Source organism: Neodiprion fabricii, chromosome 6 (genome assembly GCF_021155785.1).
Source record: "Neodiprion fabricii isolate iyNeoFabr1 chromosome 6, iyNeoFabr1.1, whole genome shotgun sequence".
Classification (NCBI taxonomy): domain Eukaryota; kingdom Metazoa; phylum Arthropoda; class Insecta; order Hymenoptera; family Diprionidae; genus Neodiprion; species Neodiprion fabricii.
This window is the reverse complement of record NC_060244.1, coordinates 19,483,283-19,501,696: the sequence shown is the minus strand read 5'-3', so window position 1 is coordinate 19,501,696 and position 18,414 is coordinate 19,483,283. Positions and strand designations below refer to the sequence as shown.

At 36.8% G+C, this 18,414-nt stretch overlaps 1 protein-coding gene across 1 annotated transcript; it reads right to left on the bottom strand.

The window, feature by feature from the left end:
- Positions 1 to 2,386: 2,386 nt before the first annotated feature.
- Positions 2,387 to 14,126, bottom strand: LOC124185554. The gene is made up of 21 exons (XM_046576431.1): positions 13,861 to 14,126; positions 12,602 to 12,711; positions 12,433 to 12,523; positions 12,098 to 12,292; positions 11,538 to 11,607; positions 11,189 to 11,315; positions 11,007 to 11,076; positions 10,435 to 10,547; positions 10,058 to 10,295; positions 9,615 to 9,951; positions 9,464 to 9,511; positions 7,429 to 7,697; positions 7,097 to 7,206; positions 6,926 to 7,016; positions 6,543 to 6,737; positions 5,542 to 5,611; positions 5,183 to 5,309; positions 4,875 to 4,944; positions 4,644 to 4,756; positions 3,595 to 3,832; positions 2,387 to 3,471 (listed from the first exon to the last, which is right to left on the bottom strand). Exons 1-21 carry the CDS (start codon positions 14,033 to 14,035, stop codon positions 3,134 to 3,136), a joined length of 3,195 nt encoding a protein of 1,064 aa, XP_046432387.1. The 5' UTR covers positions 14,036 to 14,126; the 3' UTR covers positions 2,387 to 3,133.
- Between the last annotated feature and the right edge of the window lie 4,288 nt (positions 14,127 to 18,414).

Genomic DNA, 18,414 nt, shown 5'->3' with positions numbered 1-18,414 from the left:
CTGTAACGTTTGTTACGATAATAACAAAACCAGAGAATAAACGAAAACCAAGTTGTGAGAATGTGTACATTTTTTGACGAAAGTTCAACACTGTAATAATTGTAATAAAATGTGCCGACAATGAAGAGCGCACGTGTGTTAATTGTAAATATTTAAAATGGTGGAAAACATGAGAAAAATTGAAAACAAAGTGTATTAACTTCAAGTTATGGTTATCGATTATTAACGAGCTGTTAGTTATTATTATTATTTTTATTATTAACTATTGTCGCAATGAACAATTGAACATTACACGATACTACGTAACTCATGAAAAGTGTACACTCTTTACTAAGCTAGATAAGCTATTCAGTGAAGAATAAGAAATATGAAGTTATTTATATGAATAGGGATTTGGTTAGATGCAAAGTATCTATATTTGCATCTTAAGATGTTTTTCCAGAGCATACTAATGTCATGTTTGAATTTAATGCAACCATCAATTCAATTTTGTAAATTTTTGCGAACTTACCTTCTTGCATTCTATTTTTGCTATTTTTGAATATTCTTCATTTGTTACAAGTTTCTGTTTTCGTATTAAGAGCGACGTAGGTATTAAAAAGTCGTAAATATTTATACATATAACTTACTATTTCCAATCTTCAATACTACCTAACAAATTAACCAGATTATCTGGCCATCAGGATAGTTTTTTATACAGTTGAGAATCGATTTATTATTCACAACAAATCAATGATTCATCCACGAAGCAAAAAGAGAAACAAGATAGAGATAATGATGATAACAAAGAAGGTAAACAAACTTCCAAGTTGGATTGGTTGTTATATTAAATATAATCCGTGTACGATTATTGTGTTTCAATGCCCTTGAAGTATCGGGGCATGATTTAACTATGAGAAGAATGGTCGCAACTGGCATATTCATTCATCTTGAACCTATTATATAATTATTGAAATTTATGTATATAATAATTAAATTGTTTTAGTAATATTACCATGAATTATTATGATTACAACTAAGAGTATAATAAGGAATGAGTGATGATTACCAAAATAAATCTAGAACAAATTATCATGAAAATTTTTACAACACCTTTACAATCTATATTATGTATAATTTTCATTCAAATTTTTTAGCCAGATACTCAACAAAGTATAATTTACTAATAAAATTATACTGCACATTAGCCAGCCGAAATAATTCATATAATGCCGCTCTTTAGTAAACGAGGGTATATTATAAAATTGTTCGTGGTACAGTTACAGACCATTTTTACCCTGGTATTCAACAATCTTTCTTCATACTCTTAGATTTATATTATATATACGTAAGCTGTGATTGCTTTTAATTTTTAACGCGTATTAATTATTTAACGACTTAGTTTTTAATTATTTGAACGAAGGTTTTGATTAGGAAACAAAACTCAGCTTTGTGAAAGCCTTTATGTACATAAATACACATGACCCATCTGCCAGATAATCAGTATCATTGTTTTAGATTCGTCTCTTTCGTTTATAAATCCATCTCAGTTTTTCTCAAATCACTTTTTAAGAGAGGTTTTTTCATCAAAACGTACGGTACAGCAGAATTATAAAAAAATGATGTATTATTTATTTATTTATTTTTTTTCTTCTAAATTATCATTAGATACTTTTTGTTGATTGGTGCATATCGAGCACGTTACTGAATTAATCCTAGTGCACAACGGTAAGAAAAAGAAGAAAAAACATCGAACATTTTGAAACGAGTAAAAAAAAATGATAATCTTCCTCTCCGTATAGGTTGAGGAGGTTTTCGGAATTGGGAAAAATAGAAAAGACTTGTATGGACGAATAATAATTTTCTAGTTATATTGACCTGCACTGAGTATTGACGAGCTAAATACATCATTTTCGGTCACCACTTTGTAACTGAAGTAAATTCCTATAATTCAACGTTGAATATAAATAATTGATTGAAAATCATTTTACTGTTCGTCACAGTTGATCTCCAACATATCACCTTGAATGTGCTGCGATTAATTCGCAGCGAATTACGAGCTTACTGAGATACTATTAAGATTTCTCATAGAAAATTGTTTGTGAATTTTTCCTCACTTAACAACGGTCAAAGGTAAATTAGTTTTTTTATGCATAAGTTCAGTTTTTAAATGTACACTCAATGATATCGAGACTTTTCTACAAGTCCGTAACGATTAAAAACGTAGATAGACAAAATTGACATTATTGTAGCACACCTACTACGTACCCAATTGTTATATAGATTAGATGCGATCTACCGCGAAAGTCTACAGTATATCATGATTTCAATTTACCGTATATCGTGGTGTCGATGATGTGCTTGTACCAAGTACGCCCTCACGGAAAAAACCCTCGATTTGGGTGTAAATTCGCACCCGCAACTTATTTTTTTTTTTTTTTATCGGATATTATAGCATTATCTATGAGATCGGGGTGCGAATTTACACTCAAGTTGGTCAAGTTTGTCGGTAAGGGCGTTAGGATGATGAATGTTTCGTTGTGTTTTCAGTGTTCTAATTCATGATAGAAATTCCTATCCTGGTCACGAAACCATTTCTTCGTGTCATTTTTATAAGTCTGCATGCTACTACCTTTTAGTACTTTTGGAATTTGTTATAAACGAATTAACTTCTCTGTATAATCTGCTTGCTGTGCTCCCTTTGCTGTTTTTCGTTTTTCTCTACTTATTTCTTCGCTACTTGCTGCTCTCGTGTTGTAACGAAGATCGATTGAACTTACTCTTTGAGTTTTAATATGCTTTCTCAATCGAATAAAGAAACATATAGAACCCAACTCTCATTTTTCACGCGCAACTAACAATTAGTGGTATTTAATTGCCTAATCTATTAAACGATTCAATAAAACTAAAATTGGTTATAATATACTGTCACGATTTTTACAGCTGTGGATGTAAGCAAACATATCATTTATATGTGTAACACTACTGTATCTTTTTTTTTTTTTTTTTTTATTTTGAACATTATCTCGGTTATGTTATATAATCTCTCAGTAAATCATTATTAGAATAACACAAGGGCTCGTTTGTTGAAAAAAATCAACATCGAGTCAGTGGCTGTAACGCTATTGTTTCTTCTCTTTCGTATTCTTCTGTCTTATTTAGGTGTGAAGTAAATCTTGATTCCATTTTGCGGCCTCAGAATTATTTCAATGTAGCATTCGGCTTCTTCATATTTTAGAGCGCTCTTAATTCTCCATTTTCGCAATACCGTAGTCAACACGATCTTTTGTTCCAACAAAGAAAACCTTTGTCCGATACAATTCCTTGGCCCAGCACTGAAAGGCACATAAGCGTACGGATGTCGTTCTTGAGAATTCTCCGGTAAAAATCTATCTGGGTCGAATTTTTCGGGATTCGTCCAATGTTTCGGATCCCGATGAATGTGGTGTATGTGAACAGTGATGTTGGTACCTTTGGGGATTTTATATCCGGCTGATCACGAGCATTCGATGAAAAGCAAAAAATGAATCGTTACATGTAGTATGCAGTGCGTATTTTTTGTCAACATGTCCAATTTTTGGAAAGTACTTTTCAGCAAATATTTCATAGACCCACCTATGTTTATCTCTTCCGACATAATTCGTCCCACCGTCGGTACAGGAGGAAATAGCCTCATAGTTTCCTTCACCACTCTTTCAAGGTATTTAAGTTCGTTAATTTGGTTTAGCGTCGCCGGCTCTACCGAATCCCCAAAGACGCGCAACTGTTCCTGATGAATTTTCTCTTCGACGTCCGGATTATTGCCGATACAGAAAAGACCCCAACTTATAGCTGCGGCTGTTGTATCATGCCCCTTGTATAAAAAAAAAAAAAACACATAGAGTATCATTGAATTGCTTGATCGTTCAAGAATTGTTGTAAAACAGCGTCTAATTAATCGTTACATATGCCTGATTGTAGACGAATACATTTTATTATGAGCGCACATCATGTTAACCGTTTTGGGAACCAAACCATGCTTCTCAGGTATTATTAATTGTAAGCATAAAAATTTTTTTGCAGACTCATGCACAAATTACGACAGTAAATGTATTTCTGCAGTTAGAAATAATTCAATCCATTATTATTGTGTTACTGTTACGAATTTTTGTATTTTTCATTCATCTGGGCTTTCATAAACGATACTTGTTCGATGCTTTTATTGTGATTTTAAAGTGCCAATTGCGTAACTTTTATTGGGCGTCGGTTTACCGTTTCCTTACCAAATCTTTTTATTCAGTTTTTGCTTCAGGGTCCACAATTTTTTATAATAAATATACTCGACTTCACTGAACAAGATTAACAATTATTTTTAAGTTCTGCGCTGCGATATTTTTTCCCACTATCCGCTCACCTAACGTATTTATACCTGCGTAGCGCGTTTCTCGTCGTGCCCAAGTTTTTTGCGTGTTTTAATAGTATACTTATAATTTTTCTTTCACCTCATTCCTAGACCAAGATACCGGTTCGGGTTTTAGAATATAATTATCGGTAAATATCGGACTTCAGCCTCATGTTTCGTAACTCTGCATTCCATCGGAATTGGGTTTCAAAGTTCAAGTACTTGGAATGCAGTTTTAACTGCCATCCAGATTAAAGTCTAACAAATTGTTCATCGCATTTACCGCGAATAGAAAAGTGTCCACTTCTTCTCTCAACTCGTTGTCAGTAAGGGGAGTCTTCTCGCGGGCACAAGCATCCAATAAGTGATCCAAAAATGCCCGCCGTTTTTGTTTTTCTAAAGTAATACAATCATTCCTTATTATAATCTCATATAATTTTCATAATATGTAAAGAAGTAAATAATACAGATGTCCTCGTGGCTTCATGCATTTGAAAACATCGCCTCGACTTACCGAACTCTGTGTACTTGTTCGAATTATTTTCTTGTTGGGATTTCCAGGTCATTTTTTTTTTAGATATCACCTAAGAATTCAGAATAAATCTCGTGCAATCAAGTAACACAATCGTACGATTAAATATTCTTTGCCAAGGAAAAAATGAATAGATCCAATCAGAGAGAACAGATTGTCAGATATATCGATATAATTTGATCTATTCATATAACACGGAGGCAAAATAAACGTCCAATTAGATCTTTTTATTTTTTCCCGAATAATTCATAATTATGTACGCGCTACAGCAAACATTATTCGAGTCTCACCTTCGCTGTAAATCTATGTGCAGTTTCAACACTATTTTTGTATTCCTTTCCACGACGGAGCTGGTAATAAAACCAGTCGTTGTGTATCCAAGGACGGAAAATTCGTTCGATAGTTTCATAGCTGATTCTGTAAATTTAACATTGTTCAATAAAATCTGATATTCGTTAGCATCACGTAAACTGTCTTATAACGAATGCTTCCTAAGCTTACAGTTTTGGCAAATATGGTAATTTTCTCCGTTGTTTTACTTTTTTCTAATCGGTATACTATAGTAAGCGAAGTTGGAATAACAAAGTTTCATTTTCTAAAGAATACCGTGAGCTTGATGAACTAGGATAATGTTTCGTAAAATTTATACTTATGTAAAGCCACGGAATACTCCGAACTGTGGTCTATCTGAGCATTGATGTTGATCCCCATTGCAGATTCTGAAAGCGATATAGGTGAATTGGAAAGAGCCTGTAGTGCGTAGTTCAATCATGACCCGGAACGATTGTGGATAATTAGTGAAATGAGCCAAATGTATTTTGCGTAACGTTAGTTCTGAATCAACGCAACCTATCAGTAGATGAGTTACGTTTGTGTTAGATAGGTCTATCCATTGAAACGGACTTTCAGACTCGGTAGGTCAAGTATTCTTCTACGCCTGAGAGTGGCATTGGTTATTTTATAATTATACGAGACATAAAACCAAGTGGTTATGCGCTGTAGCAACACTACCATTTTTTACCGATTATGAGGTTAAAGTCTTCATTTCAAAGTGGCAAAAGACTGTGCAACATGTGAGATAATTAGTAATAAAACTAGGGCAATAACTAGTCGAGACGAAGAAACAAACAAGCGGGCAGGACGTAAAGACGGAACAAGTGAACTTCCTGTCTTGGAACTTGTTTCGAGCTAAAATAATAGTAATATGAATAACAATAATGACAATTTCATACGAACTCTCGGAACCCACCGCCACAATTTGTGATCAGCGGTTCAAAAAAGCTAGTGGTACGAATTTTCTTTGAAACCGTTCGTCATATTTAAATAATTAGAAAAGCACCAAACCTTTCGAAGCCAAAATCTATTCAGTTCTCTGTTTGGAAAAGCCGCGAGATTGAGATCAAAATCATAAAAATTCCGTAACTCGTTCTCGAGATATCGTCGGACAAATAATTCTTCACACACGCAAACACGCACGCACATCTGAAAATGATTGGAGATGATTCTCTAGACTTCAAAAGCTGAAGATTTAGTGAAGCCTCAACTTTTCACTCTCGAGGTGATTACAATAACTTCCTCTTTTCTCTAAAAACAGAGAAAGAAGAGGCTAACAATCTGTATATTATTTTTAAAATATACGATATGGATTACCGCAGATGATGTCCAGTGCACATCTTGTGATGAGAGTGAACATGTCGATCGGTTCGTTTGGGCAATTTTTAAGTTCTGACTCGATGCATTGCTTCAATATTTCTGCCTTTTCAAACATTGCGGCTGAATATTCTTCCAGTATGTTGAAATGGAAAGCTGGAGTGAGAAGTTTTCTTTGCCGATTCCATTTATCACCTACGAATAACAAATAGCTGAAGAATATTATTATTCTTCGCAACATTAAGTTCCCGATGTATACGTGCATACTAAAACACATCGACAGTTAACATAACGAGATCTTATCAGAATTCGATTAAAGAATATTTTCACTGCCAGCAACGCACAGCTGACATTTATTTATTATCGGGTTGCGTATAGCCTACCTGTAGAAGTTATCAGGCCTGTACCCAGCCACGGGTGAATGAAATCGTACGTCTCGGATTTGGTAATAAGACTCTTACTTGGGAGAATCGTCTAAAAAGAGATGCGAAAGGAAAGGTGGAAGAAACCGCAAATTTCATCGATTCAATTCCAGACAATGAAATCTTACTTACGCTAACATTTTCAGCTGTACTGAGGTGAATATCGGCTTTTATGCCAATCCATATACGAAATATTCCACCCTCGTACTCTTTACACCGAGCCTGGAACCATTTGTACAAATCTGCAAGCATAATTTTGAGTGTAGAAGAATACCTTTACAACAGTGCTAATTCACTACGGGAAAATATCTGTGGCGAAGAAGGTAATAAGAGATGAAACTTCGAACACGAAGTGTCTCATGTTTGTCGCTGCTCTTATCGCTTTGGCAGTTTCAAAATTACAGAATTCACTCTACGTAAAGTATTTCGTTCCGTTTTATAATTAATCAAAAATCACTTCTCACCGTTACGTTTGACTTTACTTAGGGCGAGCGCAGTTCCAACGATTGGATAAGATTTTGGTCCAGGAATCTTATCGATTATTTTGGCAAAGCGATAAAATTTGTGGAATAATTGACATATTCTTATTAAAATTATGGCACATGCTGCCGTAAGTAGCAGTACCAAAACACCCATGACGTTTCCGTAAGGTCCACTGGCTTCAGCTTCAACATTCGCTGCTTGACTATCTTCGCTACGTACAGTTGCTTGCTTCGGATCATATACAGAGAGTCACGCCCTTATCAATTTAATTAACGGGCATCGTCTTACACTTGAAAATTTCACAATGACGTTGCATTTTTAATTATGTATTTATAGTCCAGTTAGGGTAAAATCAACAATTAGTGCGTTTAAACTCTTCACAGCTGAACAAACTGCCGGTTGAATTCAGAAATAAGAAATCGGTTCATTCGACTATTTGAACAAGTAAGAGTGTAAACTTTTTGGGTCACCGACTATCACTGAAGTTAGATTACGCGAGCTGGTGGGCTCCGCATGAAGATTACGAGCAGCGACTCGCCGGTGGCAACAATTTATACTCATTGGCCGGTCCGTTCCATCTCTACCGGATACTACCGGAATAGGAAAGCTCACAAGGCGTTCACTCGCGATCAGAGTCAGGTCATCATAACTTATAGGGCCGTGGTCAGAATCGATGAAAATTTGTCATCTTATCGAAATACCCTAAAATTGTGTAGCTGAAAATTATTTACAACCTGGCGTAAACAGGTCTCTGATACAATCTTTATAATATCCCATAATGTACTAGAATGTCTTGATTCTCGGCTACGGAATTATAAAATCAAAACACATAACATGCGGTGTAACGTCTGAGGCTATTCTTCTGATAGTACGAGTAAATAGCGACACCAACGCAATTGATTATGGCGTTCCGGCATAATAATATCGTCACCGTGAACCAGGTAGAGAAGGTGGGGATAATTTGATTTTCGTTTGGACGACAGCCGCGACAACGAGAGCAGCAAGTATTTCGTCAATAAATACGAGGGCTGCAAACGTTTCGTGGCGCATTCACGGCGAAGATCTCGATCGAATCACATTTGGTTATGAACCGGTTTTCATCGAGAGTCTGTCTTGCGAATTTGGATTTCATTTCGCGTTAGACAAATTCCGAACGCAATAAGCCTTTCGAGCTATTAGCTTATAAAAATCAGTTTGAAGGATGGCTCGAGTAAGGATTAGTCTGTATGATTTTTATTTTCGATACATGTAGTTCAGCTGTATTTAATACAATTTCTGCGGATTTATTTCACGAATTATATTTTTTTCACCATAGCTTTCCGTTAAATCGCGAAGCAGCCGCTCGGGAATTAAATGGAGGTAAACAAGCGTGCGTAAAGTGCTTCATTTCTGAACAGTGCGATTCTTAATTTTAAAACTGTAACTTAAAACTGTTTTCCTTTTATTCCTAAGTATGATTTATCCGTCTGAAAACTGTGATGTTACCGAAGGTTTATGATAATACGGAGCGATGTAGTTCGAAATGAAAAAGAAGGAGAGAACCGGAAAAACTGGAAATCTAATCTGCGGGGAATTGATTCACTATATCAACGCAATTTCGGGAAAAGAATTGATTGCGCGCAATCCTAATACGCTGCGAGCAACGGATCAAGAGTGACGGCCATAAGATATAAAATTCCACCAACATTCCAAAGAGAAAGGAAAGAAGAATCTCAGACTTATAGATTCAAAATTCCAGTTTCAGTTTATTCATTATGCCTCGATATTAGTGCAAGAGTTCTGGGGTCGGTGTAAAGTACTTCAACAAGGCGGCAAATAATTCTGGGATTGGGATGAAAATTTCTTCGACATAGCTAATATTAACGATGCTAAACGATCAGGGAGGCGAGAATTTTGATTTCGCGATTTTTTCTAGGTAAGAGTATTGTTGGTGGTATTTATTTGAATGTACATTGTCATTGTAGTGATTTCTCAGTTCCCAAGTGAATTTTGTTCTTAGTTACTACTTCAACGTACTTGACGCAAGGTTTGTGCATCAGAGGTTCTTTCGACGGGTAAATTATACTGGGAATTAAACACTCGTTTACAGCGATTTCGAAACTACGATCGATGGACGCGACCGTGTGTAATACAGCATACTTGCATTTATGATAGAATTTCACGTTGCTATTTGCGAGTGAAATAAATCTTGATTCCTTGTTGTGGCCTGAGAATGAAATCATTGTAGCACTTGGCCTCCTCATATTTTAGAGCGCTCTTCACTTTCCACTCTCTTAATATCGCAGTTAATACGATCTTTTGTTCCAAGAGAGAGAACTTTTGTCCAATGCAGTTTCTGGGTCCGGCACTGAATGGTATATACGCGTACGGATGTCGCCCTTGAGAATTCTCCGGTAAAAATCTATCCGGGTCGAATTTATCCGGATTTGGCCAATGTTTCGGATCCCGATGAATGTAGTGTATTTGAATACCAGCGATAGAGTTCTTCGGGATTTTATATCCAGCTAATCGTGGAGGTTGAATGGGGAAAAAGCTCAAATGTAGTAGACGTCCTATACTGTAGAAAATTTATTGCAATCACTTTTGCATTAATAACTAACATCGACTCACCAATTTCCAAGTCTTCGGTTACTGTTCGACCCACTGACGGCGCGGACGGAAATAACCTCAGGGTTTCTTTTATCACTCTTTCAAGATATTTGAGTTCATTAATTTGGCGGAGCGTTGCCGGTTCTTTTGATTCCCCAAAGATACGGAGATGTTCCTCGTGAATTTTCTCTTCAACGTCTGGATTATTACCGATGCAGAAAAGAGCCCAGCTCATACTTGAAGATGACGTATCGTGACCCTATGATATACATTTAAAAAATTTAGTTTAATATATTACTTTTACCTACAAAGTTCGCATGTTTTCAAAGTTTGTATTTGTTTGTGCGGTGCACCTATCATTAAGAATTAAGTCTAGCAGTATCATGAGCCATATTTACCGCAAAAAGAAACGTGTCTACTTGTTCTCGTAACTCCTCGTCCGTGAGGGGCATCTTTTCACGGTCACACGCATCTAATAAGTGGTCTAAAAATGCCTGACGTTTTGGTTTCTCTACAAACAAAAGTGTAATTCATTCCAATTGTGTATACACGTAACAGTACCAGCAACGAGGAACAGTATGTTGTGTTACAAGTACGAAAATTTGGCGATTTACAACTAGTGTGAAGTTTCTATCGCTTATCCGTACGCGCGACGCACGATATTTTTTGCAATACCTGTGAAAGTTTGATTCGAGAAGTACTGAAAATGAAACCGACAACGCGTAAACTTCAGATATTTGAAAGTACACACGCGCCAAAGAAAGCCCTAGTGAAGAAAAATGAGCATTTCAGTTGCGTATGCGCTAACGTCGTTTTACCGCACTGTTTGGAAATGGGTTACCTTGCACACGCTTCATAGGCTTCGAACTTGAACTTTCCGATCGAACGTTAGAATTAAAAAAATTTCGCGGCTGTGATCAGATGCATTATACATATATTCAGTTTTTCAAATTTTTCTGACTCAACTTACCGGACATACTATTTTCATCGGCATTGTGTCGCTGTCGATTTTGTCGGGCAAGTTTTTTTTCACTTATTACCTGTAAATGTAGTAACACAAACGTTTGTTAACCACCGTGGAGTCAAATATTTACAGATATTTTACAACCTACGTCGTGATTGCGGTTAGCACAAGTTGTTGTTTTCTCTCACCTGTTTTGTAAACTTGTGTGCTGTTTCGACAGTACGTTTGAATTTTTTTCCATCCCGAGTGTGATAGTACAACCAGTCGTAGTGTAGCAAAGGTCGGAAAATTCGGTCAACAGCTTGAGTGGTAATTCTATGAATACAATATAAATCTAATTAAAACGGGGCGCGTTGCGATTGGTTGAATGAAAGTTATGGTAATCAAGTACAGAAACGTCATCCTGTTACTCATTAGTCAACTTGAGAAGGTTTCTTCTTCAAACAATACTCCATACGGATATAGCAGTGCACTATGTGATTGATATTTGATATGGCAATAACGACGAAACGACATATCTTCACTCAAAAGTAATACCCATGCAAAGCTGTGGAATACTCAGCGTCCTGGTCCGTTTGAGCATTGATGTTGACTCCCATTGCCGCTTCTAAAATCGGTAAGAGAATTGAAAAACTTCGTTTAATTAAGGCGAAACGAATGGTGTCGCAGAACGTAACTGGTGTATACTGACAATGAAGCATAATTCAACAGTGTCTATCCTAGAAAACCTAATGTCCATATCGAATACGCGGTGATACAGTACGTTAAACGAAAACTGTCAGACAGATTGTATTACATGAAAGTAAAGGTGGGCGAATAATTCGAAATTACCAATATAATTCCACACGAGTCGAACGGTGATATTCGATTTGATTTTTCAAAAATAATCATTACCATTCCAATATACATATACTGTGCTATGTCCGATGTACATATACGATACGAACTAATTGAAGTATTCGAATGGGTCGAATATCTGATTCGGTTTTCGATGTGACCACTATTTGCAGATGCTATCGTTAAGGTTCAATCTCGCGAAATTGTATTCGTCAATAGCGCATATTATTGTACACGGCGGGGATATGAACATTTCTCACCACAGATTATGTCCAGTGCACATCTTGTTAGAAAATCAAACACATCGATTGGTTCGTTTGGATTATTTTTGAGTTCCGATTCGATGCATTCCTTCAAAATTTCCGCCTTTTCAAACATTACTACGGAATATTCGTCCATTATATTGAAATGGAAGGTTGGCGTAATCAGTTTTCTTTGCTGATGCCACTGATCTCCTGCATAATAAATAATAACCATACATACATTATTGTTTTCCAGCATCATCACTGTATATTATTAAATGTAGGAAGTCTTGATTAGAGCAGAATATTTTAATAAAATTACCGTCGAGTAATTACTTCGTTACGCAACTCACCCGTAGAAGTTAGTAGTCCTGTACCCAACCATGGATGAATGAAATCGTATATGGGCGATTTGGTAATTAGCGTCCTACTAGCCAAGACCGTCTAGGTTGTCAAGAGGAAAACGAAAATCCAAAACATCATCATAACAATGGAATTACTAGATAATAAAATCTCACGTACGCTGACAGTTTCTGGCGAAGTGAGATGAACGCTGGCTATAGTTCCAAGCCAAGTACGAAATATTCCACCATGATACTGGTCACACACTCCACGGAACCATTCATAGCGATCTGTAAACGAAATGTATGTGGTTTCACAAGGAAAAAAAAAGAAAACTTTTAGTAATAACAGTTTCGTGTTGATTTAATAATTTTTTCACATGGAACAGTGAATCCCTAATGGCCAGGAGTCTTGGATGATATTGTACGCGCGGATAGGCGATATCTTACTCGTGGGATTGCAGCACTCGTTAGGAAATCGCATGTTTTCCGCATTTGTCGCGTAATATACAATGCCCAGCAGGTGTTACAAAAAAGTTCACTACGTAGTTTGAGAGTTGTAGCGTGGCGGGGAAAGGGCCTATAGTACTTCCTCGCCTTCCGCACCCCTTTTCTGCCCCATTTTCGGACTATTCTAACTAGGCTCATTGTTTCCGGTTGTTGCTAACAGCTGACTTGGACTACGAACTTGTTTATGTGGAAAAATTAATATTTTACAATTTTTTTTTAATAAAAGTTTCATTTTATCTTTCAAAATTACATGCGACACGTTTGTTTACATTTGCTTATGTACAGCGTGGCCCTCACTCACTCTCGTGCATATTATCACCACTAGGTGCAATTTTTCAAGCCTGGCCTCTGCCAGAGATTTCAATAATTACGCCCCTGTAGTCGAGTGGTTGACGGAGGTAGTGCGGAAATATAGCATTCTACTTGTGCGCATGCACGAACGTCGTTTCACTACATTGTTCGGAAATGGAGTACTTTACGCATACTCCACAGACTTCGAAAATCGGGTCTTTGTCACAGTAGGCGTAAAGCGGAATTTTACGCCCGCGAAACAAATCGGTAAATCCCGTTTACGCCTACGTAGGACGAAAAATATTGTTCGCACCACGGGGGTAATACTTTGCGCCCTAGGTACGAAAATAGCTGTTTCCAAGCAAGCGTTGGAGAAACAAATTGTTTGCTGTATTCAGATTTATTACACCGATTCATTCAATCAAAATGAAATTCATTATCTCACGGAGATAAACATGTTGTTTCAAACTGCTAATTTTATTTGTTATACAGAAATATTCCACCAATAAATTTAAATATTTCTGGAAAATAAGACAATATTAGATTCGTGTACGAGTAAAAATTTTCTTCAAATAACTAATATTCATTCAATTGAAAAAAAATTTGTTGTCGAAGTGCGGTTGCACTCGGGATTCTTACCGTCGTGTTTAACTTTTCTAAAAATAAGCGTGTTCCCTATTAAAGGGTAAGCTTTGGGTCCAGGTATTTTGTCAATGATTTTAGCAAACTCATAATATTCGTAGAGCCATTTAAATATTTTTACGAAAACTACGGCATATATTACCGTTTGCAGCACGATTACTACAAGAGACATCGCGTTCTTTCACGGAATCCACTTTCTGCACTGATGAAGTATGAAGTAGACTAATCCAAGATCACGAGACCTCGATCCGGACGGTGCCGAACAGTGCCGAGTACAGACGACCTAGAACGGTGATATCCAGATAGCTCCCCCCCCCCCTTCGCTTGTGCGAAAAAAATTTAAAAAATCCCCTTATAATTGGCTTGTTTTGTCGATATAAAGTTTTTGCCTACTTGGACCTCAAATGTCAGGGTCAAGATCAATGCGTGGGAATATATTTGAGGATGATTTTCGCCGATCTCGAGCTCTGTTAGAATCATACCCAGTGCAGTGGTAGACACGTTATATTTTAGTACTTGGCACTCGGCTTTGCAAATGTCGTCAACGCCTTCGCAATTATAAATTTTCAGAAGACATAAAAAGATAATTGTTATCTCGTTGAATTATACGCATTACAGGTATACAGGGAGTATCGTTATATCTTAGATTTACATAACGTGTTTTGTAATATGTCAAACGTGAGTAGAAATCCTTGAATGTACTGTAGCTCAAATTTTTTCTAAAGATCGGTACGTTTGGGTTTCGTTTATCAAGTAAGGTTTTAAAAATACCACGAAGTTTACAAGGCATGTTGTTGTATCCAACAATGTGACTCTTCTTGCAAGATTCTGACTTACTATAAGTCGAGGACAAATATGATTCTGCAACATCTTCTTTCAGAAACAATGCTCGGTTGTTACGTAAGTACCTGTAGAAGTGATTCAGCAATTTCTGATGTATAATTAAGTTTAGTTTCCATTTGCCAGTCACTATCGTCGAGTTATTATTCAACTATTCAAGCACTATGGCATTGACTAAAGATATACGAAGACGTATCTCCGCACAAATTCCGGTTCTCATTCGTTGAACGCGCTAGATTCATCGATTCTTTCTTCACAGCGTAGGTACTTGGATAAAACTTGAAATAATGCATGTGGAATTACAGTGGAACCTCGGCTATCGGAATCTCGACTATCGCGAAAAACCGTGTTTTACAATCTTGGTTCTTGTAATCAGTTACCGCTTCCTTCGAACCCACACAACTACACTTGCGTTGACAACTCGTCGTTCAGAATTTGATAGTGATTGAAGGTTTGTAATAACGCTAACTGTTCAATTAATTGCTCATAGATTAGACGTAATTTTTTAGCATTATAACCTCGATAAGTGAGGATAGAGTCAGTTATTTTTCGTGTCTTGTACACACGTGTACACGTCTCGGTCTCCCTGCGCGCAACGCATGCAGGTTTTTCTATTCAACGTTGTAAAACGACTGCAGACGCATTTAATGATGATTACTGAACCATACCTCCCTCATCCCGCATAAGCTAATCTCTTATAGGAACATATTAAAAAGGTAAGGGTGGGTTTAATTGTAATTACTAATATTATTATCATTGAACACACGAACAATATATGCTTACACAGTTGACCGTTCAAATTTTTTTCCCGATGAAAATGATGGAGGAATAGCCGAAGGGACTGACGAGGGCATGCAAATATAGTTGTATCTATATACATGTAACTTTCGTAATTTGAGTACTTACACTTATAAGATGCATAAATTATATTTTCAATGCCATCAAAAAAAGGGGACGAGATAGAAAAACGACTTTCATGCTTCAACTTATGAGATATTTTTGAGGCTTTCTCAAATTCAGTGTATTTCTATCAAAAAACTCGGGCTTTTGCACAGAAAAATACTATTGTACATATTTTTTTGAAATTATGTATCAATATTTTTTGTTTGAGATGATACTTGTTTTAATTGACTGAAATTTAGACCTTTTCGGGCTAAATATAGGATGCCTCCACCGCCAGCATGTATTCTATCTTTGCGCATTGTGTCAAATCTAGGTATGTTAAATTTGCCTTCGGGTTTGAGCCAAGATTCTACGCATACGAATAAGTCAATATTTTCGAGTAGGGAGCTTAATTAATTTTTTCGTTGATTGATGCTGCGCGTATTCCAGTACATGGTTCTGAGGAAATTAGCGTTCGTATCCATTTTCTTGTTAGAGTAGGTGGAGTTTTTATTAGATTTGCATTTTGTCATCTGTAGAGCTGTCGCTGAAATCGGGATTGTATTTTGAATTCAAGAGTTTCCTTATACGCGTGATTCTCCTTTTCAGGTTGCGGTCATCGATGTTGTACAAGTCGTTTAGCATTGTAGTTAGTTTGTTCGTGACTTTTCTTTATTTTTTATCACTTTCGTTGATGTTCTGCTTATTTGTATCTGCATTCTCATCGTTTGTTGTTTGATCTGTAATGGTAGCCGGTTGGTTTCCACATTTTTACAATATTTTGCAAGGTGACCTCCTTCTTTGCACAGAAAACAGTTCAGTCTCTCGATAGAGAAATATATCCATTACTTGGTGTTGTCGTGTTCTGTTTCTATTCTCGAGTGGGTTATGACAGGGCACACATTTGATATAATGACTCTTTTGGCTTTGGATACGAGTGAACGTAGTGTTAATGTAGCTTCACCAACTTGCACTTGGGTATCTTTGTCGGTGAGTTTGTCGGCGAGCGCTTTACTAGAAAGATAAAAGCAAATTCTGCTCTGTGAAATTCGGGAAACGTAGAGGATGTTAGCCGGCCCTATTAGACTGCCTAGAGCAATAGTATATTCCTGAACGATTTTGCCGTCCACAGCATCTAGAATACCAGCTTGTTCTTTGGTCGGAAAAGCGCCTTAATTAACCATTCTTGAGAACGATACGTTGTTTGAGTTGTTCGGTTGGAGGGACATATCAATGGAGTGGTATGTGGACGTCTCTTATTCAGAGAGTCACACAAAAATGTGAAAACGGGGGTTGATTTGCTGGCTCACTATGTCAGTAACTGAGTATTCAACTTTGATATCCGTTGGCGGGTGTTGGTACGTACTGTCTATGCTAAAGGTGTGTTGTGGGGCAACAAAAAAAAAGGATCCCACTTTCGTTACACATTTGATGTAGATAAAGGTAAATCAGGAGTATAGTGATGTGTAGGCGTAGTACTGCAAGATAAAAGCTTTTTATTTTCTCTTTGCGCCGATAATTTGGTACAATTCTAGTCTTCGATGATCAACACAACCAACAATGATCACACAATTGGTGTGACAACCGAAAATCGTCGTGCGCTTGCGCCCCCTGAGATGTTCCAACGGTAAAGTGTAGAAATTATTGCAGAACATCAGACAGTTACCGATTTTGACACGATGCTGACTGCATTCACCTTCCCAGTAACACTGTCTTCGCAATGGTAAGCCCAAGCCAGTACTTAGCCTGTGTGTACTTACGGACTTGACGACGATACAAGGAATTCATAATGAGAATAAATTTTTTCCAAAATTCGTAGCAAAACAGTGATTTAATTATAGTATAGGTACCCATGAGGAGACTATATGTATACATAGAACATGAAAAATAATAGATCGGATGTAATAATGATACAGAGATCAAAAAGTATACATCTATATGCGGTCCATGTACGATATTAATATATATGATCCCTTTATTATTAAAACGTGATGCATACTATGAATTTGATAATTTTCCAGGATACGAACTGGATTATCTACAATGACACGGCTATGATATGAAAATAAAAGAATTATTCATTTCGATATGGGATTCTATTCGACACGCGCTCGATGTATTCCATAAAATTGATATTCATAATTATTCCAACATCTTTTCGTTTGCTCTCTCGATCTTGAATTTTCATAGGCATAGAATCGAAACGCTGTTTTAGCTAGTCGCAAGTGAAGTATCTACTTGGGTTAGAGAAGCAGAATTGTTTTTCGAAAAATGTTCGGATGGAAAAAAATTCAGAGTAACTGTAACACATCACGGATGCGCCAATTTTGATTAAGATGAAATGAATGCTCCGTACTTGAGACAGTATTTAACGCAGTGTCCTGATTTAAAGACCTAAGAGGGTGATTGTGGCGATTTTTTTTTTTCGGATAGGTAGAGACAGAACAGAGCTTCTTGAAACTTCGAGTGTATTTGAACACATATTTGAAAGGTACGAGCAATAATTCGTATCGTCCAACTGTCGCAAAACGGCAGCGTTATTAACTGACCCGTTAACTGAAGAACATATCTTTAGTTAAAGGCTGACCATCGAAGGGCCTAGCCGCTTGAATCTGGAATCGGCAGGAGAGATAAAGTGTGTATTTCTTGTATGAAATGTGAAAACTAAGATCGTTATACATCATATCATATCATCATACATCATACATCATCATACATAGTATTAAAGTTCGAAACCAAAGTTTGGATGTCGGATGTCACCCAAAATTTTTTTTCTCTTGACGTAATCGATTTAAAATCGGCTAGCAGAATTCCTCAGTCTGGAAACAG